This window comes from Cyprinodon tularosa, unplaced genomic scaffold (assembly GCF_016077235.1).
Source record: "Cyprinodon tularosa strain WSP-4 unplaced genomic scaffold, ASM1607723v1 ctg551, whole genome shotgun sequence".
Lineage (NCBI taxonomy): Eukaryota > Metazoa > Chordata > Actinopteri > Cyprinodontiformes > Cyprinodontidae > Cyprinodon > Cyprinodon tularosa.
This window is the reverse complement of record NW_024039287.1, coordinates 579,695-598,763: the sequence shown is the minus strand read 5'-3', so window position 1 is coordinate 598,763 and position 19,069 is coordinate 579,695. Positions and strand designations below refer to the sequence as shown.

General features: G+C 37.8%; 1 protein-coding gene across 1 annotated transcript in view; it reads left to right on the top strand.

Annotated features, from left to right (window-relative positions):
- Positions 1 to 16,659, top strand: part of hdac4 (histone deacetylase 4) — a 164,407-nt gene extending 147,748 nt beyond the window's left edge. The window contains exons 23-27 of the mRNA XM_038305117.1: positions 1,906 to 2,024; positions 2,625 to 2,758; positions 12,567 to 12,651; positions 14,186 to 14,327; positions 14,995 to 16,659. Of these exons, the coding sequence (XP_038161045.1) occupies positions 1,906 to 2,024; positions 2,625 to 2,758; positions 12,567 to 12,651; positions 14,186 to 14,327; positions 14,995 to 15,034 (520 nt within the window). The 3' untranslated portion in view covers positions 15,035 to 16,659. The remainder of the gene's footprint in view (positions 1 to 1,905; positions 2,025 to 2,624; positions 2,759 to 12,566; positions 12,652 to 14,185; positions 14,328 to 14,994) is intronic.
- The last annotated feature ends 2,410 nt before the right edge of the window (positions 16,660 to 19,069 follow it).

Sequence of the window (19,069 nt, the reverse complement as noted above, 5' to 3'; positions counted from 1 at the left end):
GTTTCTATCATAAATTAAGTTTGTTTACCAGAAAAGAGAGAGAACAGACTGTTGTTGAAGTGCAGATAAATCATCTCTTTGATAGGTTTTCCTCGTACAGTAAATGATGAAGGCATGCATGAAATGAGAATTTACATAATCTCTTCTAATAATCTCTTAATTTCTAGTTTATACAAATGCAATAAAAACATAAATGTATATCTCCTCTTTTGATAACTTTTCTTTATCTTGAGTATTATGCATATTTTGACACATAGAGATTTTTTTTCCGGATCTATTTGTTTTTGGTTTATATTGGAAAAAACCTCAATAATCCCGACCTTGGATATTCAAGAGACGACTGAGCAAATGCTGGTTCCATACACCAGCCATTCAGTTTAAATTAAGCATCTTCCACTGCCTTTCTGCACACCATTAACTGTAAGCACTGTGAAAAACTTTAATAGATTTCTATTGAATAACCACCTTCAAATTAGTGGTTGGTTGTTTGTGACTGAAACAGATCTGAGAGCAGTTGGAGGAACGACGGAAACTGACTCCTGATTGGGACCCGCTTCATTTCCACCTCTCTCTCTCTCTCTTTAACTCTTTTTTTCTTTGAATTCCACCTGTTTTTGGTCAGTATATGTGGCATTGTCCTTATCTGTGCTAGAGAATGGTTGACAGTTAATATTTAAAAATTTTTTGGCAATAGATGTAAACATTGCTGCAAATTAATGAGCGATGCTGTTGTTGCAATTCATGACTTCGTTTCATTAGTTGGGTTTATGTTGGTGCAGCAATACTACATTGCAATCTAGCGCTCTAACAGTAATCTGGAGGTTCATCCAGCACAACACTAGATTCCTGGCTTCTTAAACGAGCCACTTTAAAATGTTTTCAATTAATGAATATGTCATTTACACATTTTTTTCTGGGCAACAGCTTATTTAAAGAAAAACATCCATTTAAATAGCAGTTTAAGGGCCAAAAAATGATTTTTTTCTGAATCACAGGAAGCTGGTCTAGGGGAGATGGGTGGCGTACACCCTGGACAGGTCGTCCCACATCTAACCATGCACACACACTGACCGGCAATTTAAAGACATCGGTTAACCTAATAAACATAGTTTGGGACAGCGCGAGAAATTAACTGCAGAGAAGCCAAGCATGGGAGGACATGTAGAAAGACTGTATGCAGTGGATCAAACCCAGGAGCTCATTGCTGCTGCTAAGTGTGTGTTCAAAAACTGAACTGAAATGAGTCTTCTCTTCTTTTGCATAAAATGACTTCACCCAAACTGCATCCCCTTTTCTTCCATACAGGACCACCATTGAAACGTGATTGGATTTTCCAGCCACAGTTTGCAGTGAATCATTGCTCGTTTGCCCCGCTGTTGATCTTATTCATGTGTATTATGCATGCTCTACATGGGCACTCTGCTAACCAGTTGTTTACCAAATTAAGTTTATGTAAAAACAGCCGTCAATCACCACACCCATGCAGTGTTAGAGGCATCATACATAATTAGTCAACATATAATTACATCTGTCTCTCTGTTCCTGATTTTGACTTGACCGTGGGGTTTATCCCTGCCACCAAATTTCCAGACTTTCCACTTCAAATAGGACGTGTGGTAATTATTCGTGTCACATTACTGTACATGCAAACAGACTCAATGGATGTTTGGTCTGGGAAGCGTGTAAATAAAAGAAATGCTTAAACTGAATCATTGGAGGAGGCATAACTTTTTGTTTTATTTACCAGGAAGATTTCTTTTTGATTTTCTGAAAAACCTGATAAAGTTGTTGCTCATTTGTCTGAGTTCTCTTGTCTTGCAAAGCCAAATGATGTACAGTAACTTTACAGAATGCCTATCTCTATCAAACAGTTTTTCTTGTCTTTGTTTGTTTTTCTTTCTGCAGAGCGGTGGTAATGCCCATCGCCAATGAGTTTGCCCCAGACGTGGTTCTGGTGTCCTCTGGCTTTGATGCAGTGGATGGACATGCCCCTCCTCTGGGAGGATACAAACTTACTGCCAAATGTAACTATCGTTCATTAATTATTTCACTAAAGCTCTTAATCAACTAAAATAAAGTTGTTTTGATCATCATAACATTCTTCCATTCTGCAAAGAGACAATCCTGATGTATAGTCTTAACATTTCCTGCAGATGTTGACTGTACTGAGAAAAAGCTTTTCTGTTTTAGCACCAGATATCCTAAAGAAGAGCTGGGGTTCTGGTTGTCAGACAGGCTGCAATGCCTGATTTTGAGGGGATTGCAGAAAGAGGAGATTGGGTCGAATTTGAGCTCAATAAAGTGCCGTTGTATGGATTCATTCATCCCCGTTCCTTCTGAGAGGAACAACATCAAAGGCTGTGACCACGACTAAACTCTAAGTCGTGTTTATTAAAATTAAACCTGGCTCATATTAGGGTTGGTTCTTGGCCTCCAGTAATCCACAGAGCTCTCTCTTTCCTTGCTTCTTCCTCTCTCTCGTGCAGTCACTCCCTCCTTTATCCATTTTGTTTTAGCGTTTTGCTTTTATCAAAATCCCAAAAGGAAGCTGGAAGCTCAGCTGCGAGTCTCACTCATTTTCATTTTCCCCTCCTTTTCTCTGCTGTGATTTCCTTTGTCTCCAGGCTTCAGCTACCTGACCAGGCAGCTGATGGGCCTGGCCGGCGGTCGCTTGGTGCTCGCCCTGGAAGGGGGTCATGACCTCACAGCTATATGTGATGCCTCTGAAGCCTGCATTTCTGCTCTGCTTGGCAATGAGGTAAGAATTGTTGATTGGCTTTTGCTGAGGAAATATTTACTCTGAAGATGTTGTCATGTGATCATCTCTTTTATATATATATCATTCCTCATGTGTCATGCAATAGTTAGCAGACCAACACAGATTGGGGAATCTTTTTAAAGTGGAATGAAATGTACAGATTTTCAATTTTAACATGGTTTTAAGACGTAAAAGTGGCACAGGTGTTCCTTATTCAGTATCAGCTGGAATCATACATACTGTTATTAAATTTTGTAGTGCAGAATGTTTGAAAGTGATTGATCATGTGATGTAACTAGAAACGGAGAACAATGATCAACAGAGAACATCTCACCCTTTTTAATTATCAACCAGATTTTAAATGCAGGCCAATATAATTTAATTCTGTTTTTTGGCTAATGTCAGTTCGGGACATCTCTAGTTTCTGATAGGGCTGGATGATATGGCGAGTTAAGTTTTTTTTTCCCCCCCTAATTATTAAGGAAAGCAATAAGTACAAACTAATCACCATGTCTTTGGCTATACGAGGGGCACATCACTAATGCGCCGCACTATTTGGCAGCCGTGCTTCTGTTAACATCTAACTTGTTAGCTATCTGGAACATTTTGAAATATGCATTTCAATACACAACTCCATTTCTTCTTATTCAACCGCATCTAAATAAAAACTCGCCGCCCCCCCTCCCCCACCGGTGTCGTGCCAAGGTAGTTATCCCCGCCAGAATTTGTACCAAGTATAGAGTGTATCCAAGCATGCAAGGAGCTGATAGTTCCCACCGCCTCAATTCTACTATGCTGGAAAACTTAAGGCCCTGTAGTTCAACCAACAGATGATATTATTTCTTTTTCGAGAACAAACTTTCTCACCTGAAGTTTTGATGTCATTTTCTATTCCATGTGACGCTTTCACTTGCAAATCTGCAACCTGAGAGTAAAACTGCACGTACAGAAAGTCCAGGGAGCCAAAAATACGCCATTATAGAAAATTCTTTTTTTTTTCTTTCTTTTTTTCGAATTAATTCATTGAAACAATGTTTTGTCCAGGCCTATTTTCTGGGGTTATTTTCTGCTACACATAGCATAAGCTTTGGTTTTATTTGATCTCAGTTCCCTCTGCAAACTAAGACGGGTTACCTCTCTCATCCTGCTGTCCTTTCAACTGAACAGATTTACTCCAAGTCTGTGGCTTCTTCTCCAATCATTGATTTCTCCACCGGGCAGTCTCTCAGTTTTAGTAGATGGCCAAGCTTTTCTCATTTCAAGACTTAAAGTAATTTTGCCGTTTTCATTTAATGTGTTTAACACCCCTTGAGATATTGTTTTATAATCTTCCTCAGCTTGAAACCTCTCCTGACATGCCTGCAGTGTTCCTTGGTCTTCATGATCATACTTCTCCTCTAATGATCTCTAACAAACCTCTCAGGATTTTGCAGACAGCTGGATTTATGCTTAAAATAAATCAAACATAAGTAGATCCAGGTTTACTACTAAGGGGATTTGAAAGATATATTTGTACCAATAATGAAGTATTATAAGCTCAAATTAGTTTCCTTCTACTGGACAGTTTTACAACATATTGTGTCAGTCTGTTACATAATATATCAGTGTTAAATGTTATTTTTTGTAAATAGAAACATATAAAATGTATACATTTTAAAGTGGTCCAAAGGGAATTAGATTAGATTAGATTAGATTAGATTAGATTAGATTCAACTTTATTGACATTACACAGGTAGAGGTACAAGGCAACGAAATGCACTTTAGGTCTAACCAGAAGTGCAACAGCAGCAAGTGCAGGATAAATAATGGTTCCATAAATACAGGACATGGGTTCCTACTGAATAAATATAGAGATGATTACCATTATAAACAGAATTTTACTAATAGATTTGTCCGATGAATATAATATATAGATAATTAGTGTTATGAACTAAATTTACAACTGGATATGTAACAAATATAATATACAGGTGGATATTACTATAAAAAGGGGTTTTACAGTTATGTACAATAGCATATATACAGATGGATTTTACTATAAAATGAATAAATAAAGTTTGGACAGAAAGTGCAGTGGAAGGTAATTGCATATTACAGTTAAAGTACGGTATTGCAAATGTATATGTAAACAACTGATACTGTGAATAAGCAGTCTGCAGTGCAAATCAATTTTGAGTCAAGGTTAGTAGTGCAAGATGCACTTTAACTGTTGTTACAATAGTAACAGTCAGGAGTGCAGGTGAACATTAAAGTCTTGTAAATAATAGAATAACAAATGGAGGTAGGTGTGAGGAGGGAGAGGGTAGTTGAATGGGTAGTTGAGGAGTTCCTAAAACAGCTGGGAAAGACTACATAGTCAAAAGAACATAATACATGAAACGTAATTCCTGTTGTATAATAAAGATTTTTTTTTGCTAAAACACAACAGAAAGATGAACAATGGATTTTAGGTGATGATGTTGCATAGATACAAAGAAACAGAAGACCCAGAAGAATTCTCCTTTTTACAGAATGAACAGTCTCTGCCTCTCCGCCTCGTGTCATCTTTGTCTTTCTTCACCAGCATTTAAACAGGACAACAACGCACACGCTCTGCTCACAAACACGTCAGAGGGCGACGGTTTCCAGGCACAAGAGAACAGTAATTGAGGGAGCGTGTGGGCTGATCTGTGGTGCTCAACAAACACTGGTGTTTTGTGACGCAGAACAGGACAGTTTAAGCTCACTTTAAACTCGCTTATTCAAATTATATTTTGCTGAAGGAATTTAATCTACAGAAATGTATCTTTCTGTGACTATCGAAGATTTTACAAGCATAAAATGCAAATAAGACTGCAGTTTCTATAACTGTACATTAAATAGACAATTTAATTATGTGTACACCAGCAGGTCAACCCTAATGAACTCATGTTAAGCAGCATAAGCAGTAGATAAAGAGACGATAATCAGACCAACATCAAATTGATGTTCAGAAAATGACTGCTCTGATACATTGCTGAAGGCTGAAATATGTAAATATTGTCAATTTCAAAGGAACCCTCTGTAATTTCTAAAGTCATTTTCCTTTGTTCAGAGTCAATTATGGTTCATAAAAAAGGCATAAACATTTACAACTCTTCTGACACTTTTAAATAGCCTAACCTCAGCCTTTATAATGGCTGTCTAACAAAAACACAGCCCAGATATGTTCTCCAGTTATTATTCTGAACCAGACTGTGTTTATATGAATGAAAGAAGTCAATTGCACAAGACCTATTGATATCTTTTTTATAGGTTTCAATCAAATTTGCATTTTAGGACAACATGTTCCCTTCCTGCAGATCTTTTGAACTTTTTGGCATTATCAGATCAGTAAGGTCCCATGCGGATCTGGCAGTTGAGGCAACAAGAACAAAGAAAAAGAAAAAACTTTATAAAGCATTGAAACAAAAAACATTTAGATCATAAAGTTACGCTTGACTTTGTTGTCTTTTGTTTTATTATATAAAAATGCTTTTAGTGCTGAATATTTGAACAAATCCAGAACATGAAGAGTATGTAGAGTATGCAGAACCCAGAAGACTTTACCTGGATTAGATAGAAGTATAGTAATGGTGCTTTTACAAGGGAATGCTTTGCTTTGTCCACTTGAAATAGAGGTTTAAGTTTTCTTGGTGGGTCACTTAGTTTGGGCAGGTGTGAATGCTCCTTTGCTTGCAAGTGAACCCTGGTCTGGTTTGCTTTAACTAAAAATGTAAGCAGACTATTCAGCAAACGAGAGAAAGGGAACCAAATGGTGACATAAGGATTTATAATAAGGCATACAATATATAGGATCTAAGAACGACTGCAGCCCATCATGGTGCCTCCCTCCACATTGTCTAATGCAGTTTTTCTGCATGTGTCGCCTTGTCTTCCTTCAACAGTTTTCTAAGCCTAAACCAACTAAGTCCTGAAGATAATCCGTGAACAATCCGTTATGCCCACTGTTTAGAATGGTCGAGCATTTTTGATGCTGTAGGTTTGTTTTTTCCTATGAAGGCTATGGTAAACCTTCTTAAAGTGCATGGCATCAAAAAGGTTTTAAAATGCTTGGATATTTAATTAAAATAAGTTTTTAAGTAGGATAATGATCTAAAACATCCATGCATCCATTTTCTTCTGCTTATCCGGGGTCGGGTCGCCGGGGTAGCAGCTTCAGCAGGGAGGCCCTGATGTCCCTCTACCCAGCCACCTGGGCCAGCTCCTTCAGGGGAACCCCAAGGCGCTCCCAGGCCAACTGAGAAACATAGTCCCTCCAGTGTGTCCTGGGTCTCCCCCTGGTTCTCCTCCCTGTGGTACTTGCCTGGAACACCTCACCAGGGAGACGTCCAGGAGGAATTGTCTGGGCTCTCCCTTTAGAGATAGGGTGAGGCGATCAGTCATCCAGGGAGGACTCAGAGTAGAACCGCTGCTCCTCCACATCGAGAGGAGCCAGTTGAGGAGGCTCGGGCATCTGGTTAGGATGCCTCCTGGACGTCTGCTTTGTTAGGTGTTCCAGGCATGTTCCACTGGAAGGAGGCCCAGGGGAGACTAAAACATGATCTACAACATGCCCCCAAAAAAGACTAAACATGACGCAACCATCTCAGTCTAAAACCAAAAGAAAATCTATTTTGAGAGTTGAAGAGAAGAGAGGATTAGGACAGACCTAAGGCTATGATTGATCTAAAGCAGTGGTTCCCATTATTGGTCCTCAGGGACCCCTATCTTGCATCTTTTAGATTTCTCCTGGTTCAAGACATCTAACAGATATTATGGTTATTTATGAATAACCTGTGTTGGTGCAAAGTCGTGCATAAAATGTCTTAGAAACCAGCCTTTGTTAACTGAAGTCAGGAGATAACCAATAGGGAGACGTTTTGCAAATGTTGTTATTCAAAGCTTTCCATTTCTCTGTCCTCCACCCTTTTAACATGTTACAGATAATATGTCATTCAACAGGCGAAGGGAAGTTTTAATCCATGGGTAATGTTGCCAAAGTTAATAAGTTCTTTGTGTCCTAATTGACGGATTATTCAGTGATATTTTTGCTCATACTCACCAGGGTTGCCTATAAAATATGTTTCATTGTACTTTAGACTGCTTCTGCATACTTCTTTAGTTCATAACTGCATGATGACATCTGGAAAGGTTTCAGAAGCTCAAGGACACTTCAGAGGGGTGGTTTCCTTTTGCTGTCACATAGCTCTGCTCCCTGGACGTCCAGGTTGAGACACTGGATTCTTTGCTCCCTGCACCACCCTGGCGAGTATCTATGGACATCCACCCACCACATAATGAAGTGTGCCAGAGGTTTCGCTTCTAATGTTCCAGCATCCTGCTGGGCACTTCTGCCAACAGGGGTTTGAAGGAGTTCCCTGGGTGTTGCCATATTGAGCTGAGAATTTGAGAATGGGCAAGAGGCAACAGGGGGCATCCGTCCCCCCTTCCCTGCAGGGCAGTGCTCTCAAACACATCTGAAAACGCTTACCCTCACACCTCTTTCTGCAGGGTCAGCCCGGTTCCAGGGATCAGATAGTTCAAGGAAACAGTAATTATTTGAAGTAGAGGAGGAGGAAACTATTGTAATTCAGCAGCTCTATAGGTCATTGTACCTGTGCAAGTCTGAAAAGCTTTGAAATCAGATGTAACCCAAAGCAGGTTTTTATTACTTACATTACATTTTACTGAGGTTTATTTGTAAGGAATCTGTTGTTTTGACTGATTTGAACTTTTCTTTTTCCAGGGAAACAAAAAAGGGTAACTGATAATGAATTCTCAGCAAATAGATCTTTTACCATAAAAGTATCATCATGGGGAAAAAGAGTAAATATTTTTGCCAACCGTCATTAAAACCTGTGAATAAACTCAGACAAAGATTTCTAGGAAATTTCAGTGGAATAGGAGGATGTTTAAGTTTGCTTTGATTAGTAAATAGCGCAATATACTGGTTTATGAGTCAAAGTTTTTCTGACTCGTCCAGCTGGGAGCAATGACGTCACCTGATTGAACAAAAGCAGATCTTTTTGTTGTTGGGATCCTTGATTGCTAAGGGCGACAGAAAGAAAACTACTTAAATGTCTAAATCAGATCAAAACCGCAGGAAGAAAGCATTTTTATGCACTCCACTAAACTCCTTGTAATGACTTTGGAATGTTGCTGGGAAGTGTCAGTGGAGTACCAACAGAAAAAACAAGAATAAACGCCCACTCCTGTATTTTTAAGTTTGATTTATTGTCTAAAGTTGTAAATTAGCTTCAAATAGCAACTTTAAGGTCAACTTAAAGTAATTAAGATGACTATGCCTTTCTGGGTTTACGAACAACGGTTTTTAAGCATGTCCCCTACGTGAGCTTTTCCTCCAGAATAGGATTCATTTGTTGTCTATTTGTTTTTGTGTTTGTGGTAATGATGAGTGGGTCCAGGAACGATCCACAGTTGGTCGGACTGGTCAGCTGTGATTTTATTTGTTGCATAAAACCGTCTTTGGTTCTGCGTTGCTCGACGTGGAACAATACCATAATAAAAAAAAAAACTCTGATCCAAATATATCTGCTGAACTTCCTTTTCTTTCATTGCAAGTTTTTGAGCAGTCAGTTTTGGTGGCTTTTTGCACATTTATAGCGTATTTTTGCATTTACGACCTCAGAGGTGACAGATGGAGGTTGAAAGTTCAAAGGGATAAACAGAGCAGATGAGTGATAAATGATTTATCCTTCCTGTTATCCTGTCACTCACTCTTGCCCTCTCACAGCTAAATGAAACATTGACATGTCTTGAAATTTCTAGAAGAAAAATCTCCTGGTAAATGGCAGCTTTTTTCCTCTTTGAATTAATTTCAAACATCTCCCTGATCGTAAAGATATTTAAAATCTGACATGTCATTGACTACAGCAAAGTAAAGGCTGCCACTTCTTTTTAAATATCAAAAGGTGTTAAAGTTTACTTTGTTCTGAGAAGGCAGGACCACCGGCTTCTGTCATGTTTTGCAGCTAAGCTGGCTGGAGATGAGGCCTGCTGTTGGCAACACTGCGTTGCTCTGGGTAGTAAAAGAAAACTGGAGACACCAGTATAGTGCTGCCAACCAATCTACCTTAACATTATATCTGGGGACTTTTCAGACACTCTAGTAACTTTTTTTTTATGGACAGCAGACAAATCTAGTGATTTTTTTCCATGTTTTTTGCAAGTTGAGCGACTTCACCTAAAAGCTGTTTTATAGGTTTATGTGTGTGACAGATTCTTCATATCTGTGCTTTGATAAAAAAAAATATATATATATATATATATATATTCACAAATATATATATATATATATATATATATATATATATATATATATATATATATATATATATATATATATTCACAGCAATGAGTTCACATTCCAGCTTAAAAACTGTTTTTAACCACCTTTTCCTTTGTCATGTTTAATCACCTTTTCTCTTTTGTTAAAAAGATCATGAATGATTTATTTGTAATGATGCTAGTGAGCTCTGAATTCAGGACTAATTGAAAATTGCTCGAGTGCAGATGTCTGCCAAGTCAAAACTATGGCCCTTTGCAATTATTTGATAACCAACAAGCTAATATGCTAATTGCTGCCAGCCGTGCATGATGTCATTAAGCGTGTTTGCTCTTCGGTTACAGTGAAATTGTTTGCCTTCACTTGTCCCCCTTTGGGCTTGACTGTTTCCTCTAAAGAAGTCCAAGGAAAATCCTTCAACCCTTATCTGGAAAGGTCGCCCGCCCTGCACAATGCACATGATTACCTTGTTCAGTTAGCATAACATAATCAGACGATTTTTGCAGCTGTTAACATGCACACATGGACAAAACAGTAAACAATAGATGGCTTGTGCTCTTTTTATTTTGCTGAACAAGTGGAATTCCTCTGCTTTTCCACTGTTTTGCTTTGAGCCTCCCTTAGGAATGTTTTTACCGGAGCACATTCCTCAAACTCAGCTCATTGCCTTTGCACGGTGTCTCGGTTTTGTTGGCTGGGACGTGGATGTCCTCAGAGATCATTTAAACCCAACATCCCTGTCTGAACTTGTTAAAGATGGCTATACATATCAGGCACAGATAAAAGCAGCCAAATATAATGTTGCTATGGGTGATGTCATAGACCAAAGTAGGCTTGTTTATAATATTCCTTCATGCATGTTTTTTCACACGTGCATGTTTCTTTACCATACCTGCCGAGTCTGGGCCCCTGGAGCACCAAGACAAGCATCATTAAAGTTTAAAAGTGTGGGACCTGGCTGTCAATCAAACTGACAAGCTGCCCCTGTCCAGCTCTGCTGTGTGCTGAACTCCAGCAAACCCTGGAGAACCCCTGACCTCGCTCTGACAGAGCCGGGGAAAGCTGGACCGGCATGGGCTGAAACCTTGGAGAAGTGAACTTTGTGGAAACATTAGGATGTTTTGATGAAGAATAAGATCTGCTGTCTCTGTTACAGGTGGGTTTAGCCAGACAACGTCCGTTTGATTTCAAACTCTGGGATTTTTCTTGAAATGCTGTTGACAGACTTTAGGCTTTCTAATAGAAATCATATTATTTAAACATCTTAGGGAAACTGATTTAAAAATAAATTTTTGTTAAAGTAGTCTGTGTGGCCACATGCTTGATTTTATAAACCTGTGTTTCTGGAACATACTATGACTAATACTTACAGAGTGTGTGCATAGTACATCATTATTGTAATACAGCTCTCTGGATAAGAGTCAGTTGTGATAGAAATAACTCAAAGGAGTTGCTCAAAAGTGGATGAATGCATACATCTCGATCTTATCCTGAGTGCATGATGTAGCCTGTCGTGCCACAGCAGGATTAAAGTATCCATCTCTTCCTGAAGTGCCTCATTCCCTCGGCCCCAAGGACCCCTCCTATACGCTATTTGTTTTAATTAAAATAAAACTCTCACTCTTGGCCCGTCCACACCAACCATCAATGACTTTTTTTCCCTTTCTCTCTTTGGCATCCGACTCTCCAAATGTCAAGCCAAACTTCCCCCTCCTCCCCTTCTTTCTAACTCGGCATGTCTTACTTTCCATGTTGCCATGTTGGCGTGCTATTCCTCGGGGATTATGACAAAGCAGAAGAGGGATGTGTGTCGTCTGTGGTGGAATGTGGAGCTGAATGAGCCTGTGTAACGAAAAGGGATGAAAAAGTGTTGAACGAGCAGTCGGCCAAAGGGGAAATTAAATCATTCCGGGTTAGGAATAAGCTTTAGGGAATAGCTCTGTTTGCTCTGAATTGTGGCTTGGAGAGTTCCACAGATTTCACCGTACTTGCTGAGGTGTATGTGTGAACTGGTTGTTTCCAAGTTAATGCATCTGCATACACCCTTATGCTTCCTTGGAGGGACTCAGAACAAAGCGTACAGTGTAGTTTGTGTCAAAGAGTAGCAAAGCTGTTGAGGAGTGGGAAGAAGCATCCATCTGCAGGCAGGATTGTTGTTTTTATTGTGTCAGCAGCTTGAGATTGTTCCCAAACTCTTGGACTGACTCAACAGTGGGTTGTGGTCAGCATTTCAAAAAGGATCCTGTTAAACCTCGAGGGGACGTGTCGGGTCAAATAGGGTTTTGGAGAGAACTTTCTGAACACCTGTGGAAATCACTGGAGTATTTATAAAACTTATGCAGAGCATGTACACTGAGATTTGCTGTAGAATTTTATTATCTTCTCCAACATGCAAAAGGGACATTGTAATAGAAACACTTTAATGTCAGAGTTGTCCTGTAGATCCAGTAGCGAAATAACAAAAACAGACATGTTTCTAATCTGATTTTCTGTCTCTTTCAGTTGGACCCCATTCCTTTTGAGGTGCTGCAGCAGAAACCAAACGCCAACGCTGTGCGCTCCATGGAGAAAGTAATCGAAGTTCAAAGTGAGTATTCCACTAAAAGAATCACGCTTGCAGCTGGCAGCTTATACACATATGTATGTATGACAATTTTTTAAACCAGCTTGTCTAAAAAAATTTAAAAATATGCTGCTTTTGTAATTTCTGGTAAAAACTATTGAGTCACAACTGTTCAAAAAGATCCTCTGTAAATAGTTTTAATTTAAAAAATCACAGATAAGACAACAAAGCAGTATAACAATTAATGGTAGAAGATGTAGAGCAATGCCACATCACTGTGCTGTGACCTGTACTCTCAGGTGGGATGGCCTTCCCTCTCTACGTGAAGGCAGCGTCATTGGTACTCTTTTATTTACAAGGCCACTTTTGGATTGCTGCCCTCTTACATTTGTACATTACTTACACAGAAAAGCATGGCTTCTTCTGCCCTGAGATCCAACAATCAGCTGCTGCTCACTGTTCCTTTTGCCTGGACAGAACTAGGGAAGAAAGCCTTTAGCTATGCAGCTCCTTGTGCATGGAATTTTTTACAAAGAAACTGGAAGTTTACTGAGTTTTTATCTTTAAATGCTTTTAATTTGAAAATGAAAGTATAGAAAAACTGAATCCTGATTCAAAAAAAAAAACATACCTCTACCTTTATGAATGCTCATTTATTTAATTAAGAGTTTAAATTGGAATCTTGCTTGATCCATGTCATGACTTCTAGTTTTAGCAATGTGTCTTACCTAATAAATATACTATGTAATATTCCAACTGTGTCATAAAGCAAAAAAATATTCATTATTTGTTTTGCTTTTAAACTTCACCGCTGTCTTTTTACATTGTCTTGTAAATCTTATTACAGATTAAACAAAGATATGTTTTTCCAATTTTGGTTTATGAAAGTTGTGATAATTAACTTCGGTCCTCATCATGTATACAAAATATTTACATATTTCCTAAATATTTCTTTTTTCACATGCCAGTTTTATTAGATTTGATTAGATTTGGTACTATGTGTAAAAAAAAAAAAAAAAAACTGAAAAAGGAACATTGGGCATTAAATAATATATATTAAAATTTTAACTGCCCATTATTTAGGGGGGGGAAAAACTGTTTAAATAGTAGTCAATGGTTTAGGAAAAGGCATTTTAAAGACACAAAGAACAAAAATATAAGAAAAATTTGAAATAATCAAAATAAACAACCTGGCCAAATTGTGTTTAACTTGAATCTTTTCTCACCATTGCAATGGTGAGTATTCAGGGGTTGTCACAGGAAGTCGTTACCATTTGCTGGAAGAGTTTTTATACTAGATGCCCTTCCTGACCCAACCGGGATTCAAACACAGGTCCCCCCCCCTGTGAGTCAAACCACTAAAACATGAAGGCATATTAATATTTGGCAGAAATGAAATTCATAAAAGCCTGAAAAATGTCTTAAACATCTCAGAGCATTGAAGTTGAACTTTAGTAACATTGCTTAGCTTTAATGGACAAATAGAACATGTTTTACCACTGAAAAAACGCCAGAGAAACACCCTCTGCATTATGTATTTTTGATTTTTGTTCTCCAGGTAAATATTGGCGTTCCCTGCAGCGCTCTGCTTCCACACTCGGCTGTTCTTTGAGCGAAGTGCTGCAGCACGATGCGGAGGAAGCTGAAACTGTCTCAGCCATGGCATCATTGTCTGTCGCCAACAAGCACATCGGAAAGAGGTCTGTAACATAGTCTCTGTATGACTCTTTAAGAATAAAGAATGTAATTGGTACATTTAAATCAATACATTATAGTAAAACTATTTATTATTCAAACAAATATAGCTCTATGGAAAACAATCCATTGATATTTTTGTTATGTGGTGCTAAAAGACATTTGTGGATGATGAAATCTTAAGTGCTTTAAACAAACTTAAGGACTTCTAGTTTCCCATGAACAAAAGTAAAATTTTAATTTTGTATCTTGATATAATTGCATTTTAAACATATTTAAACTCAGCTTAAGACAAGTAGCTAATGAAACTGTTAGTCCAACAAAACAGGCTCAGCCTAATTAAGTATCTTATTATGTCTTACTATATCTTAATGAAACGTTAAGATTCTTACTGAGACATGAGCTGCAGATTTTGTTATATGCAGGCTGAGAGCTAATAAATGATTAAAGCTGTAAAACATGACCGACATGATATATTTGGATCGGAAAACTCTTCATGACTAGCGTTAGATCTCTAATTAAGATTATCAAATGTGTATATGTGTGTATATGTGTATATATATATATATATATATATATATATATATATACACATTACATTAAATCTATTCTGACATAAGCTTCAGATTTTAAATATCAGTATTGTGTTTTGGAAAATGTTTTGTTTTGTAGAACTGAAGAGGAGCCAATGGAGGAAGAAGCTCCGATGTAAAAGAAACAAACATGGTTATTCTTCGACCACCAAGAGCTGTGTTCAGCATTGAAAGGCTCCTCATCCGTCAGTCAGTCTGGATTCCTAGTATGTTTCTTTGTGTCACTACTGTTGGACCTGGTCGTACCTCTCAGATGACACCAGGAGCTGAAATAAGTGGCCTTTGAAGTGGAAGCAGACAGTAAAAGATGAGCTCACGCCAGTTAGTTGCACACGGTTCACATTCTATTCGTTGGACACAAGCGCCAGTTATCCATCCCACAGAGTCACCCTCCAGCACCGGTGATTTTTAAAAAAATTTAAACACTAAACTTGTACATTTTGACTGCATGTCTGAACCAAACTGATACATACAGCAGTCTTCTACTTATGTTTTTTTTGTGAATTATCGAAAGCACCTGAGCTGTTATTAACTCTGCACTAAAGGATGGATTCCAGCTTTTTTAAGGCATCCAGCTGAGAGGGAAAAACACGTTGAATACCCTTCATATTTTCCGAGGTAAAGTTACACTTTTTCCAAGGATTCAGACAGTTTCCGAGTGTCCTTTTTTTTGTTTCATTTTGAAATGAATGGATTTTCTGTTGAGCTCCACTTATAGAGCTTTGCCTTAAGTATGGATTTTGGATCAAGAAATCTTCTCAGCATCTACTTAGAAGTTTCTATCCTGGCAAGACATGAGCTGCCTGCATGTTTCCGGCACATAGACTCGAAGGCATTGGCATGTTTACCTGTATTATTCTGCAAGCAGTCTACTATCTCTCCCTCCATTTCCTTAAGTATTCTTTCCTTTTTGTAAGATCATGGAAGGTAGTTCTCAGACAAAAGTAGGAGATAAGTTTATGAATGCTAAAAAGAAGAGGCTATTATGTTTTGTGGATAAAACTATCTACTTTTTGCCATTATCAACATAAAGAGTGGTAAAGGAATGGGTTGATACAGTAGAATTTCTGCCGCATTTCTAGGATTATTAAAGAGTGTAATTAGCCTCATCTGGGCCAATTTGTTTTAACCGTCCCACCTGGGATTCTCCAGAGGGGTTTTCTGGAGCTGTTGTAGCTCTCACAGCTGGTTAAGCATCTTTAAGTACTCGTTAGAAACACATCTGTTACCCAAATGTCAGGTGCTGTGGAGCAGGTAGCCGAACATCCCCGACTGGTCATGTATAATGAAATGCAAGCTGTTCTTCATCAATATGAAGCAGTGCACACACCAACTATGATTGTACATTTATAACCAATTTAAGATTTATTGGATCAGATTTTATGTTTCCTGTCCTCCATTTTTCGTGTCTTTAAAGAGCAGAGGGTTGTTTGTAAGGCTACATTATCCACTAGGGGGCAAACTGCCTTAAGTGGCCTCAGGATTTTATTTTGAAAGCGAGAAGCTTCAGACTCAATGCCACTCTGAGATATAAGCCGAAACCATTTCTGGTTTATGCATAACGGAAAAAAGCGCTGTTTAATTTGTACAGTTGATTGCAGTCTGCAAGTTTACCACTAGATGGCAATAGAACAGTCAACTAGTGCTTATATCTTTCTAAATCCAGGATTATGTTTAGTTTGTGCATTATGGACACGGGGATATGTTTAAATTGTTATACTTTAACCACATTTTAATTTAAAAACTGAATATAAAAAACATGCTTGATGCAACATCTTTTTTTTTTCAACGTTTCAACCATTTATCTATTATTTTCCTCAAGTATGGGAAAACTACCTTCTGACTTTTTCCTCTCTGCAATTCACACAATTGTGGTTTTGTGAGCATAAAGCACTGATCTGAGGAGTCTTACCACAAACCATAATATCATTAATTCCTGTGCTGTTTAGTGACATTTTATGACTTTTTGTGGAAACCATTCAAACTTTTTCTCTGTTACTTTGTAAAGCCGACCCACTTCAGAAGAGGTGAGCGTTCAGACTGTTTCATAATGGACATTATATGCCAACATTTTTGGGTTTGTGGATTATTTTTGGGGGGAGGGCAGTCAGGTTGATGAAAACGTTTCTACTTTGTAAAATGATGGATAATTGTGTATTTAGTGTCTGTTTATAGTAGATTTATATATAAGAGAAACTATATTATATATATATATATATATATATATATATATACACATATTGAATACTTTGATCTTTACAAAACAACACTGATGGTTTCTATCGGTCTTATGTGCTGTCGGCCCTTTTTAATACTGTTACGGAAGGCACCTTGACTGTCCTATCAATGTTTATAGCATTTTCTGTCACTTATTTATCTGTACCACAAACACTGTTACAGTAAGCCCCACATATTTGTGCACATATCTGTACCATTCAATGTGCTGGATGCTGTGTTTCTCTTAGTTTTAGAACAGCAATCTGCCTGGGGGGGTGGGGGGGTGGACCATTAGTGAGAAATCTGACTTTCCTTATTTTCCCGTTTCTCAATCTTTGAACCATTGCTCTTTAGACAGGTATAGGCAGTAAGTTGTTGCTGCAGACTCTAAAACTGAGAAATTGATGATGCAGTTATTTGTTAATAACCATAATAACTATAATATACACAGTTGCAAAAATGTCACCTATTTAAATTAACATATTCAAATGAATTCCTCTTCAGTTTAAGCCTTTTTTTTAACCTCTTTTCCAAACGGAAGTCATTCAGGGAGTTCCACCTGCAGGATAGATACTAACTGCTCATGTTCTCTTTACATAACCCCAATTAAAAGAATCTAAGGCTGACCTTTTAAGGTTAATAAGATCATCCTCATTAGTTCCTTAAAATAATAAGGTGTAATCAGTTATCTGCTCCTCAGTTTTTCTTTGCAATTAAATCAAGTTTTCCACATTTCCAGACATTATTCCCCGTTTTAGTTTTTTTTTTTTTTTTTTACCAATTCAAAATACCAAAGCAGATATTTTTTCATCTCACTATCAAAAAACTGTCAAAAAAAAAAAAAAAAAAAAAAAAAAAAAATTCAATATCTAAGTTACCTGCTGATTGGTTTAACCTTAACAAAATTTCAGCACATATGTTTGCATTTGGACTGAAAATATTTTATCTCCACTGGATAAAAAAAAATCTGGAAAATAAGTTGCATGCCCTGAAAAGAAGAAAGCAAGTTTTTGTTTTTTAATCTAACCTCAGATTAAGAAACTTTACCTAAACCTATTAAATGGGTAATTTTATTACAAAGAGTGCAAGTAATTCACAGTTTTAGATGTAAATAGTTGTTATAAACTAAGAGCAGAACTGTGAAAACATGCTGTAGGGAGTTGGTAGACATCCACTTTTGTATTTCTATTCCCTTTTTACTATATATATATATATATATATATATATATATATATATATATATATATATAGTGCATAACGAATGTATACAGAGGTAACTGCAGTCTATGTGAGGTGAATATGACCTCATGCTGGATCTGAGGGCATCTCTGCACACAGTAACTCACTTGAGGAGAACCTTCCCAGAACTCCTGTGGCTTTCCTGCTGTTTTATGTTTTGGTTTGTCAAACGAAGCCAAAACTAGCACCGTCTGCCTTCACAGTTAGTCTTAAAAACAATGTCCAGTTACTGAAAAAAAGAGGAGGGAAAAAAACTACATTCCTTTTTTATTAAAATGTCCATTTTTTTCAGGGGCAGACCTGCTTTTATTTTGACTCTTACAGCTCACAGAACTGAGATTTCATTCGGGTGGTCTAACCAAACTTCACTCCATTCTTTTTTTTCTTTCTGCATGATGTAGTCTGCATGCACTGCCTACCTGTCTGTCCATCCTGGGTCACCTACCAGCATTGAAGGACATTAGTACTTTCACTGTATGCAAACTGTCAGATCTCTTTTACTTCATGTTCAGGTGGAGTTTGGGTACTTTTTACCTGTAGCATATGAAGTCATCACAGCTGGTGTTGTAAATCCAGTATCTAACATATACCTTAGATTTGATTGTAATCATGTAGGAGCTGTTTTAGTGGGGCGCTTTGTAAACCGCAGCAACATAACTTGTTTTGTTATTAAACTGGGTAAGACGTGACATTCAGAT